Source organism: Echinops telfairi, unplaced genomic scaffold, assembly GCF_000313985.2.
Source record: "Echinops telfairi isolate 266 unplaced genomic scaffold, ASM31398v2 ScPeMD7_2291;HRSCAF=2852, whole genome shotgun sequence".
NCBI lineage: Eukaryota > Metazoa > Chordata > Mammalia > Afrosoricida > Tenrecidae > Echinops > Echinops telfairi.
Genome location: NW_022106189.1, coordinates 19,318,113 through 19,330,886, shown reverse-complemented (window position 1 = coordinate 19,330,886; position 12,774 = coordinate 19,318,113). Strand labels below are relative to the sequence as shown.

At 52.1% G+C, this 12,774-nt stretch overlaps 1 protein-coding gene across 2 annotated transcripts in view; it reads right to left on the bottom strand.

Annotated features, from left to right (window-relative positions):
* The window catches only part of GNAO1 (G protein subunit alpha o1), a 180,758-nt gene extending 168,052 nt beyond the window's left edge, over nucleotides 1-12,706 (bottom strand). For both annotated transcript variants that reach the window (XM_045293942.1, XM_045293943.1), the window contains exon 1: nucleotides 12,639-12,706. In XM_045293942.1, coding sequence (XP_045149877.1) covers nucleotides 12,639-12,643 — 5 coding nt within the window. In that variant the 5' untranslated portion in view covers nucleotides 12,644-12,706. The remainder of the gene's footprint in view (nucleotides 1-12,638) is intronic.
* Nucleotides 12,707-12,774: the final 68 nt, after the last annotated feature.

Below are 12,774 nucleotides of genomic sequence, written 5' to 3'. Positions count from 1 at the left end.
TACAGAATATTGCATACCGCCCCCCAAAGTCCCCCATGCCCCTCCCCAACAACCACTGATGGGGAGTGATCTCTGTCCTCCAGATGCAGGGGGGTTGTGTCCCCTCAAAATGGGGTCCTCCTCAGGGGATCCCCAATGCCTCTCCATGACCAGCCTGCACATCCCCCGTCTGCGTCTCATCACCCTTCATCCTGATGGTCCAGCTCCGGACTGTCTTTCCACTCCCACCTGCCTCAGGGTCTTTGAATCCGCCCTTCGCTCACGTCTTTCCACTCCCACCTGCCTCAGGGTCTTTGAATCCGCCCTCCGCTCAGCCCCAGATTTTCCCTGAGCAGCTTTCTCATCCCTGACCGCGTCAACCACCCGCTGGGAATGAAGCGCTCTCTCTCCCATTAGCGTGCTTCCAGAATGACTTTGCTTATTCATTTACTTTATCTTCCATCTTGAAAACTCTAGTCCTTGCGGGCAGGAAGCCACCTATCCTACTCCGCTGGGTTCCATTCCTAGTAAGCCGGGGTCTGGCCACCTGGCACATGATTGGTCTTGCACTGGTATCTGCAGAATACACACACATGCGCCAGGGATGTTCCACGACATGGCCAAGTCCATGTGGCGAAACTCTGCAGGACAGCTCTGCAGAAGAACGGGCCTTGTGTAGCACGCTGGGAGTGAAAGGTGAGAGGGAACGCCTCGACCACAGAACCCCTTTCTCCCTTCTCTAACGCCCCTCCTCGAGGGGACACGAACAGGCTGGTGGCCTTGGGCTTGTTGCCCTCCTGAGGCAGGAGCCCCTCCAGCTCTTCTGCACTCTCCTAGCTCACACAAGGAGCTTGGGCTCCTCGGCCTCTCTGCACGTGAGGGGGCGACCCCAGAGGCCGATTTGTCCTTGTCCTCTGGAACCACAGCATGCCAGCCTATGAAAGCAGCACACGGTCTCAGCCGAGGAAACCCTGGCAGCATCGCAAGGCATGGCCCACCTCGCAAAGCTCCATACACGCTCTTGATGGAGAGTCCGCGTGGATGCCCCACACCCTGCTGTCCACAATTCCCTCGGCGGATGCCCCAGTTTTCTTTCTCAATTAGCACTAGAGCTCTGAAAGCTTAATTTTGTTATAATGTATTATCTCAGCTGGAGGTGGCCAAGGGAGGAGGCGGGGAATTCCTTTGCCACAAGAACATCTGTTGTGCCGGACAGCAAGATTGAAATTACGACCCTGAGCAGGGCAGACGCTTGGAACTCATTCAGCCCAGTTTTCTAACGTTATCTGTGACAACACTAAGTCCTAGATAAGTTAGTTAACGAACCTGTCTGGGGCCACCAAGCTAAAGAGGGATGGGATGGGATATGAACGCAGGCTTCTTGACTCCTCATTCCAATTTCTTTCTGCCATACAACGTTCTTTTCCCTGTCTTTTTCCATCCTTGGAGATGGCGTCTACAAAGGCCAGCAACAGCCGCCGTCACCAAATACAATGGCCCTTTCTCAGTTCGGATCTAACTCAGAATCCTGTTGGATGCCCGGATCTTCCACCCATGCCAGGGTCCTGCAGACTCCCCTACTCCATCTCTGTCCTCCACCCCCTTCTCCAGGTGGGGTGGCCCGGGGCCACTCTGGAAAGTGGGTTTTGCTGCTCATCTCCACAGTGGTGGGCTTCTTAGGACCAAGAAGCCCCTCCATCGTTCCATCGGCAGTACGTTCTACCCTTCAAACGTTCTCCATTCTCCCTTCTCACCGCCCGTCACACCGTGCAGCCCCCGAGGCGTTTGCCTCTCCAGTCCTGAGCTCTCACGACCAGAGCTACTACCCAAGCAGACTGCGGGGCATTTCTAGAACATTACCCTGCAAGGACTGAAGCCCAGGCCTGTGGTATGACTCGCTCCCTTTCAGTTGAGAGCACAACTAAATTCTACCACCAGATGCAAAGGCGTCTCCCTACTACCATCTCTCCACAGGCAAGTAGCTATCAAATTCCAGGTTTCATGCCTCCAAGTCCTCTCCCCCATCCAACTCCTCTTTTGTGAGTTGCTATCTAGAATTCTCTCCCAGCTGCTATGCCTTCTCTCCAGTCTACCTTCTTCACCCCCTTCCCCCCTGACCTGACACCCTACCATATTAATATTAAAGTTACGTCCTTTACCACAGTGAGGAGGGAACATGGTCCACTGTCCTTCCCTACGACTTCTCATATGCTCATTATGCCCGAGCGCTTTGGCCATGGGAGACTTCCAACGACCTCCAGCGGGCCCAGATATATGTGAGTCCCGGTTCTGTAATTTTGCTCACACTGTTGTTTTTAAAAAGTTTCACGAGCGGTCTTATCCTTTCAGTCAGGATGATGTTAATGGTAAGGGACACAGTCCCAGCTCAAATTAATGTACGTGCAAGAAGGGACTTCCTGGGTCCCATAACGATCGGGTCCACAGGCCTGGTTTCTGAGATTTCAATCATATTGCCAGATGTTTTCCTGGATTGTTCTCTTTTCCCGTTCCCTTCCTCACCCACCCTCCCATCTTTCAATTGTCTGTCAATCCTTTCCATGACAGACAAGCATGCCCCTGCAGAGGGGAAGAGAGGAGAGGGAACACGGCCACCTTAGCTTCAGGCTATCATTACTTCCGGCCAGCCAGGTCCTTGCTGGGATCCCAGCTCTCAGAACTTGTTTCTCACATTGACTATAACATTCCAGAGAAGGGTTCCGATTGGCCTCACTTGAGTCACAGGTCTCTTCCTGAGCCAATCGCATGGCCAGGAGGAGGGGGGTACTCTTGTGAATGGAAAAGCCTGAATCATAAGCCCACTTCTACCTTCACCGGGCAGAGGGCAGTGAGAAGAGGCATCCCACGGAGACTGCCTGGCAGGAATGAGATGAAACTAGCAAGCGACTACAGAACTCTCGTGTCTCCACCTCACTGATCGGAGCACACCTGCTCCAAACACAAGCCCACCTCTCCTCGGCTGTTCCCTCGGGGCTCTGATTGGGCCCCGGCAGCCATTGGTGGAAGGCCTCAGCCCTCACACAGGTGACTCCAGAAAAGGCCTTATCGTCTGGCAGGACTGGGCCCCGGGATGTGTGTCTGATGTCATCTTCTCATTGTTCACCACCGAACCTTCGAGCGCCTACCACAGTGCCTCGCACCTCACGGGGGCCAGGTGAGTCTTAACTAAGTGAACCGGTGAATGGCGCAACAGGACCGGCGCTACCGGCCTTGACTGCTCCAGGAAATGAGCACAGCTGCGTCCTCATTCCCCCCACGTCACGAGGAAAGTCAACGCTGAGGCAGGAGCTCCCTTGACTTCCTGTCCTTACCATTCCACCCCCACATTTCTTTACAGATGCCCCCCTCGCCATCCTTACTGCTCTCCCCTCTGTCAGAAAGAAGAGATATGTGTTCACCTGAAGATCAAGTCCCTGACCCCCCACCCCACGCCCTTCCACTCCAGACAGCTTGGCTGGGGCTCTGCTCCTTCAATGACTCCCCCGCCCCCCACCATTCACTGCTCCCTTTAGGGACGCACGTTCATGCACGGCAGCCAAATGAACAATAAGACCAAATCCTCCTGGACTCCACACCCCTCTCTTCCCTCTCTCTTCCTTCCACCGCTCCAGGTTCTTTCAGCGGGCTCCATCCACCACCTCCATGTCCTCAGTCCCACCCACTGCTTAACTCCCCCCTGCAATCTGACTTCTCTCCCACCGCTCCACTGAGCACCTTGGCATGGCCACCAGCAACTGGACACCTGCCAGTCTTCGCTAAGCGGGTACAGGTTAGTTAATAAGCAAGGTAAGCATAGATTGAGTTGTGCTTATTTGTGCGTAGTCAACAAATGTCACACATTCTCCACCACATCTGCGACAAACATGGCCGTGGTGAAGAACGTGAAATGGCTCGCTACAGATCCCATAAGCCAATACCAGCCAGCCCATGTGGACCTTGATTACTAGGTATTCTGTTGCTGATAAAAAAAGGACTTCGATTCTGTAGGAAGGTGCTGTGGGGTGGGGAGAAAGATGCCAGCCAGACCTAGCAGCAGAATCATGGATGGGGTCCGGAAAGGTGAAACTGTGGGCCATGGATTAGTAAGAAAGCACGAGGAATAACCAGGCTGGACTTCCTGGTTGGGTTGGCCAACACTGGGTCTAACACGCACAATGTCTGACTCAAAGAAAGCTGCTCTGGCATTTGCTTTTCCACCATTCAAATCCCTCTCCCTCCGTTTCCTTCACAGAGGCCTCTTCCGAAAGCAATCTGCTTTCCTGGAGCTGGGATGTGTGTGGTGGGGGATGCACCCCACCCCCACCTTTTCTCCCCTCCTCATTCGTCTGCACAAGGTTACTGACTTCTACCCACCGCTCGCAGGGCTCACAGTAAACTGAACTCACTGGCACGGAGTCCATTCTGACTCATAGCAACCCTCTAGGGCAGGGCAGGGCCGCCCCAGCTAGGTTTCTGAGACTGGAACTCTTCACCGAGTAGAATGCATTGAGGACAGCAGCCCAGTGCATACCGGTGACACCACCCAGCCGACCAAAACAAACAAACAAATCAAAACCAAACTCACTAGCATGGATCCGATGCCGGCTCACAGGGACACTACAGGCCAGGCTAGACCTGCCTCGGGGAGGTGCTGGGACGGTAACTGTAAAGGAGAGGAGAAACGCCATCTTCCTCCCACGGAGTGGCTGGTGGTTTTCAGCTGTGGACCTTGAGGATGGCAGCTTGATGCGTAACCGCTGTGCGTCCATGGCGCATTTATACCACGGGATTTAAACTTTCCCAGACGCCCTTCCATCTCCTACCTCATCCCCAGCTGCTTCCCAGGACTCTCTACTTAGACGATCCACAAGAATCTCAAGCTCAATGTGGCCACATTAAGTGACCATCTTTATCCCCAATTCAGGTAGAGAATTCAGGACAAATCCTTGGCCAAGAGGCCTATCCTGATATTCTATTCTCCTTCTCTCCATTATCTTTGCTTCCAGAGATGGTCAGTAGATCAAGTGGAACAGAGGAACATATTAAGGGTATTGAGTCTTGCAGGATTTTATTTTAGTTTTTTTTTTTTTTTTTGTGCTATGAAAAGCACAATGTTTTTCCTCTTCTCTGTAAAGAAAATTAGAACTAAAGATGGCTCAGCAGATAAAAGCTGTGGGTGGTAAACACTCCCACTAGTCCCCACTGGATTTCTAAGCTTCTCTTTGCCTGAGCCCTGGAAACCTGGAAGAGACCTGAGCAGGTCTATGGTGAAAACCAGTCTCCTCATTCAGAGACGAGCAAACGGAAGTCCGGGGAAGCGCTGTTACCGGCCCCAAGTCACATTCGAGAGAGAGTCAACATTAAAACGTCATTCTCCAGACCCTCGGTTTTTCGACCTGCAGTGCTCTCATTACCAAAGTCCATCGGATTTACAGACAACTCCAGCTGGTCCTTTAATGTCAGTTGGCCCCCACTTTGAAACACCGAAGACGGAGCCCACCCCTGCGCGTAAGAATGTCTTTATCACGATCACCTTCACTTGCAGCACACCTGTAGCTTTTAAACCACTGATAGGGGTTGGGGCCCTTTCTTGCACTTACCTAAGGCTAAATGAGAATTGTATGCACCTGTTTTGCCTTACCTGGAAATCCTTAAAGATACAGGAACAGATCTTACTTGTACCCTGGTGGCTGTCTGGATCCTAGGCACCTGAACCAAGGCAGCTGCCTTCACATGCAGCCATAACTGGTGGAAGTCACAGCTGTCTCCTCCTCTAAGCGTCCTGGGAACCGCAGACAGGCCACCTCGCCTCTGAACATCTCCCTGGGCCTCCAGCCCCAAACAGCCCAAGGGATAATTGCGGATTTTTGTCTGGGCCGAAAACTAGGGCGGCATGAAAGTTTGGTTTAGAAATGGTTTTCCTCCCACAGCGATGATTTCCTGGCTGCTAAAGTTCCGTGGCTGATGCTGCGATCCTGCGAACGGTCATCCCTGACTTCGCTTATGGATTCCCCCTCCTCCTTGCAGGATGGAATCATAATGGACAGGGCCAGAGGCATCAAGACCCTGAAAACAAAGCCCCTCGCCCAACTCCTTCTGGAAACAGAGCCCTCAAGAGAGACCCTGAGAAAGGGAAAGGCTACTCATCTTGACTCCTGGTCCAGTGCTCTCTCCTGCTCCATACATGATCACCTAAGGCTCCTAGGCTGAAGCAGCTGCATCATGAAAATGTCACGTCAGTTTGATAACACAGGTGGTTACATAATCTGTGCTCCAAAGCACACATGGGGGAAAAGCCATGGGCGTGAACCACGCCTGGCGACCCCATTCTGGCTCTCAGCACAGGTAAGTTCCAAATACCTGGAAACAGAGCTCCACACAGGATGTCAATCAGAGGAATGAAAACTACAGCGAACGTGTGTATAACAATTTCCATGTTCCAGATTCGGTTCTAAGTGCATTTCATATCTTGACTCATTTAAATGCTCATGGCGAGGTAGTTATTTTAATTATCAGTCCCATTTTACAAGCAGGGAAATGTAAGTATTTCATTTGAGGCCATACATTTAGTTACTGGTGGAACCAAGATTTGAATCCACACAGCCTGATTGCAGTACCTGTGCTCATAATCCCCTCTCAGTTTCAGAGAAACGGGCTCCAGTCTTATTTAAATAACCAAGGACCAGCTTCTCAGAACCAGTTTGCTTACTTGGGCCTTTGGTCCTGCTCCCTAATCCTAATCACTAGTTGGCTAGACAATTCCCTTTCTATCAGTGTTGCACAAGAATGAGAGGGCGAAATAAGATAATGTGATCCACGTACGAACAAATTCTCAGAAGAGAGTTTATCTGAGCGGAGGCAAGCTTTCGGATGATGCAATCAGCAGGAAAGTGAGGGAGGGGCCCTTCCGTGTCTGGTGACTGTTCTTAAATCAGGTAGTATGAGTGCCAGGCAAACATTTTCTTTGTTCAAAATCACAAGTTGGTCTTGGTTAAGGTCAATTTGGGGGGGTAACTTTTTTGGATCCCCCCAGTTTGAAATCTCTTCCCAGTTGGTCCAGCACCTTTCAGGTGTGCTCTCGTGTGAATACACTGGCCTCATGACAAAGGAGAGAGGACAGACGAGAGAGACCGTGGGGGGGAGGGGGGGGCATGTTTCTGCCTTTAGACTGGCTGTGCACATGGCAGCAAAGCAGGACCCTGTTCCAGTCTCACAAAATCTTGAGAGAAAGGGTAAAACCCAACTCTATGAGACCAACCAGGCAGTGTTTCCCAGGAACCACAGGAGACAAGGTAAGGGGTAATGGGAGGCTAGATTCATGGAAACCCCACAGCCAGAATGGAAGAATGCAATGTTGACATATTGTGAAATGCCACCCAGGTCACTGAACAACACGCATGCATAGAGATGGTCAGATGGGAGCCTAGTTGTCCCCCGAAACATAATAAAATGCTGTGCGACAGGAGGAATGAGTAGCTGGGTAACATGGCAGATCTTGTCTCTCGCAGCGGTGGCAAGCTCAGGGAGTCCCAAGGCTGGCAGCGCTCTGACTCTGGGCATAGTAACACCACTCCAGAGCCCGGCGCACAGAAGAGCCCATGCTTCTGGATTCCTTTTGAACATGCCAATCGCTCGCCGAGCTCTATCCCTCAAAATGAACCGAGACCAGTCTTTTCAACAAGCAGCCAGGTTCCGTTTCAGAACCCAACAGGCGCCCCGAGGTTCAAGAATTCCACAGCTGATTCCAGAGGGGATCACATGGACCCTTTGCTACTCTGCTGGCAGAAGGGCTGCTGGTATTTACAGCTCAGGGAGCAGGGAGAAGGGAGGAGTGCCATCCATCAGCAAAGGAGGGCTCATCCAAGACTTGACATTCTGTTGGAGCTCACACAGTCTCCAGAGGGAGCAAGCGGCCTCCATTTGCATAAACATGGAGACAGGAGGCAAGGTGGGAGGCGAAGCAGCCAGCAAGAGGAAGACAGAAGTAACAGACCTGCGAATCTGGGAGAGCAGCTCTCAGTGAGTGCTGCCTGGACGTCCCCCACCCCCACCCCCCAACTTGGGCTTGTGTGGGAAAGGCCCTGTTAAAGGGCAGCACGCTAGAGCAATTGCTGCCAGTTGCCATCCTCCTCTAGTGCCTACCACTTAGTAAGGGCTGGGCAGCTGTGCGCTCAGTAAACACCTGCTCTTCCTGAACCCAAGCCAGACTGCAGGTACCGTAATTATAAGACCAGGGTCGCTTGGGCAGAGCAAACCACCAGCTTCTGGGTAGCAAGTGCCCTCTAGACACACTGCCTTTCCTGACAGAGTGGGCTCTGCCCTGGGCGCCCTAACTGATTCTGAAGGCTGGCTCTATGGATAGGCGATGAGCTTTCATGGGGAAAAGGGGTCCTTTGTTTTAAAAGGCACTGGGCAGGTGGGTGCCTTGGAATGAGTGCACGCACGGAGCGTCCCAGGTTGTCAGGCTGACTGATTTTAAAGCTATCAGCTAGCCCACCAGATCTCCCTGCTACCTCCAAACTCTCCCTCTTCCTGATCATCCCCTGCATGCTCCTGGCACAGCTCGCTGGAATGCAACTGGAATGCAACGGCGCAGGAAATGCAACACCTTGACTGAGGTGCGCCTAGGCGCCCACAGCAGCCCCGGGGTTTCACCCTCAACCTCATCCCAGATGGCCCACACGGTGCCACGACTGGTGCTGAACTGGGCAGCCACTTCGTGTAATATTCAGCGGATTCTACACCTCATCAATCTCCTCCCGAGAGTTCCTGGTAAAGGTTCTGGAGATTAAATAAAACTGACATTTCTTTTGAAAATCTTGAGGTCTGCACGGCCACCGACGGACGACAAAGACGATGAGGCCGAGACCCCCTAACAATCAAACTTGTTTCAGATGAGAAGCAAGACGAAACCCACGGACGGATTGTGGTGTGTGCACAGGGATGTGTGTGCCGTCTCAGCCGTCACTGCTTCCTTCCCACAACGGCATTGTTGAGGATTGGTTGACACAGACTCGGAGGAAAACAAGCCAAGGAAGCTAGGTTCAAATGGGATGTTTAATAAAGTATGGAGAGGCTCGGGCTTCAAGAAAGACAACTGACTGGCGTTTCTGATGCAGCGGTAAGGAGAATGCCACAGGTCAGTCCCTCAGGTATAATGGTTCTCAGAAGCATCTGCCAGTCATTCCTTTATCCTGCAGCTTTAAGGACATCCTCATCTGCAGAAGCCCGTTCCGCATCCTAATTGGCATACATCCGAACACAGGTGAAATGAAATGGCTCTTTGCTATTTTAGGAAATTGTGAATAAAAAGGGCCTGGGCATGTCTGAATATCAATATTCTTCCTCTCCATCCAACCTGTGGGGCTATTAAATCTCCAGCCCCCATTAGGTGATGATCCTCACAGGGTGTAACCCAAGCTCCCCTTTAATTGTCTGACTTCATCTGCCTAGATGAAATCAAAACAGCACCCGACTGAACTCATACATGTGTCCTGATGGGTGAGTTGCTAATTGTATGGCACCGGGAAATGGGGGACTGTTTTCTGTCAGGGCTCCCCAGATAGGCCCCACCCTCCACACGGGTCTCCTACTCAGGGACTCTCAGTCATTCAGGGATTTAAAAAAAAAATAACAAAAAACCTTGTCGGGAAGGGAGGACTCAAAAGAATTTGTCACTAGGATACAGTGACACCAATCCCACATTTTGTGGTTAATAAAACAAGTCCTGCATCAAGCTTGGCACAAGGCCCTGATCTGACTTATTTCAAGCCAAGCTGGAGGGCTCAGAGAAAAAAGCTGCCATTCATGAAAGCTTTGGGAAGAACAGGACCCAGCGTTCTCACTCTGGTTCCTTACAGCAAAACGTACCCAGTCCAGAGACTGTTCAGATATTCTGAGCAAGCCCATCCCATTTCCTAAAGAAACCAGTGTAAGGAGTTGTTTATTTCAACTATTGTTTCACTTCCTATATTCCAGCTCTGCTCCGCCCCCCCTCACCCCCCCAAAAAAACGGGGTGTCAGTGCATGTTTCTGTGGGGAGTGAGCAACGAGGGAATTGCAAGAAGGGCCTATAGGTTTCTGACTTAAACCTCTCAAAGCATCAAACGCTACACGTTTCCTTCCTTCCACTGCCAGGAACTCAGACTGGTCCTAGAGAAGGTTTCTGTGGCTGTGATCTTTATGAAGGGCAGACAGCCTCACCTTCCTCCCGCAGAGCAGCCTAGTGCATTTGAACCACAGACCTGGCAGTTAGCAATCCCACACTCACCTGGCAGCACCTCCATGTACTCAAATATAGATATGTATTTGAGACAGGTAGGGCTTTCCCAGGAAAGTCTACGTGTAGCCTTAATTTACGTTTTCTTGCACCAGTACATAATTAGTCATCTTCCTTCGCAAATGTCAAGTCCATCTCTTTGGAGAAGCCAAAGTTGGTAATATTACCCTTTGGTGGGGGAGGGGCAGGGGGAGATTCAAGTATATATTTTGAAACTTCTTCTCAAATCAACCCGATTTATAGAGCATGCTGAGGGAAAGCAGTTAACACGTTGCTTGATGGATGCTAAGGCACTTTGTAGATTCTAGCATACCTCCTCCCTCCTCTCAGTCCCCTCCCAGACGCGGAGTGTTTCCGAATACCTTCGGCTCCCGCCGAAACAGCTCGACTCCCACCGCCAGGGCACGGACTCGGCTCCGAACTCTGCCGAGTCCCTCCGAGCCCCACTCCCAGCTTGTGCCGAAGCGAGCCGAGGCGAGCCGAGGCGAGCCGAGCTCAGCTCAGCTCCATCGACTTTTCAGGCCTCGGCTGGGCGCTGTCCACCACTCGCAACGCCTGAAACCTTACCCAACCCCTGTGGCTGGGCTTCTACCGGGCTCTGAGTACGCCACTGCAGATTTACAGACCTCGGAAGTTTGCAAGCGTTTCCCTAGGGCGATGGGGGTGGTGTTGCTTGCATTTACCCATCTGCAAGGGCTCCAGGCAGATGCAACATGCACCTTGTTGCAAAAAGCAATTCCCCAGGCACCGCCTCTCCATCCACTTGGGTTGCACACGCTCCAGAGAAGCCCCAGGCCAAATTACCCGTGGCTCCGACGGGTGCTGCAAGCTGAGGGGACCTCTTCGAAGAAAGCTCCAGGGAGCTCCCGGGCAAAAGAAGAACATGTCAAGCAGATGGGGGAAATTGTCTCCAGTCGCTACTCCCTGCCATCATGGCGCCGCCTAGAACTGGCTTGTCATGCCTGTTACACATGCAAGATTTTTTTGTATCTTGGTTCGTCTCAAACCGCAAGCATGCTTCATCTCCCACCCATCTTCCCACGAAATGGGTTTTAATTTCCTATTGTTTCCCTGCGGGATGCAATTACTTCGGCTATCCTGTCAAGTTGAAAAATAATCATTTTTGTTTACTGCACAGCAACCCTTAATTAGGAGCCGTGTGTGCTCGAAGGTGTCACAGCAAAGCAATGTGGAATCCTCGCTAAACGATCCTAACGAACTCGCTCATCCTCAATTGACAGGCCAACGGGTGCACCCGGCCAGGAGGCCCTGAGGGCGCACGCCTCTTTCCCACCAGCCGCCCCCTCCTCAAGCGCCCCCTCCTCAAGCGAAGCTGCTCAAAGGTTCGCCTGGAGCTGTCAGGTGGAGGGGCAAGAAGCGAGCTGGAAAGTGGGAAGGAGGGGCGAGGCTTCTTATTGAGGAAGTGTGGCAGAGAAGCAACAACCCATTTTGTTTTAATTTTCAACCATCACTCAAATCCACCTCCAGTTAATTAGGAGGGGAAACTGATATCTGAGGCAAAAGGGGGCGGCGGCAAGTGGGGCCTGAAATCCGCACTGTGGGTAGATTAGACGGAGCACGGCCTGTGCGGAGTGTACATAAACACAGTGATACTGGCCACGGAGTGACTGCAAACTGCTGGTGACAGGAGAGTTAACCCTGGAGGGTGGGGGCGGCGAGGGCCTAGGGGGCCACAAGGAGGCCAGCAGTAAGCCATGCCAGCCATCCCCCTTCCACCTCTGCCAGTCACATCCGCTTGGAAGCCTACGCCCTTCCCCCAACACATGCCCCCTCCCCTAATCCTCATCCTCTTCCCCTCCAATTCAGCACCAAAGCCATGAACAGCAGACACTTGATCCTGCACCCCAGTCTAGGGCTGGGGCCCCTCCATGTTGTCGCCAAGTCCAAAATCAGTGCCCCAGGGGAAGGGCAGGAGAGAATGGGGTTATGAAAGAGAGGAGATGGGGAGCCAGGGCTGGGGGCTGGGATAGAGACGGAATAAAACTGGCAGAGACTGAAACAGAAGCAGAGAGGCACACGAAACACCTCATGTGCAGGAGTAATGATCATAACCGTGCCAATAGTGGGATATTCTGATCAATATGGCGGACACTGTCATTCATAGAACTCCAGGCGCTCCCTTCCCACCCCCACGCCCTTAAAAAAAAAACACCCTTGAGTTGGGGTGCAAGACCCAGAACAAATGTAGAATGTGGGGGAGGGGAGTCATATCTAGGTGTGTGTGCATGCGTGCGTGTGTGTCTGGGTGTACTAATTAAACATCAGGCCTAGAGAGCAATGTGTGGAATAAGCAAGGCAATAAAACGGATTTTAAAAAATTAGTCTTAATAAAAGTACAAATCCCAATGCCAAGGGGACTTACTTCATTTGCTTCACAATGGTGCTTTTTCCTGATTCTCCAGCCCCTGTTAGGACACAGACAAGGGGGAAAACTGGTGTCAGCTTCGGGAAGGGGGGGTGGGGGCGGTAAGGGCCAAGCAGGCAGGGAGGGGGTAGTG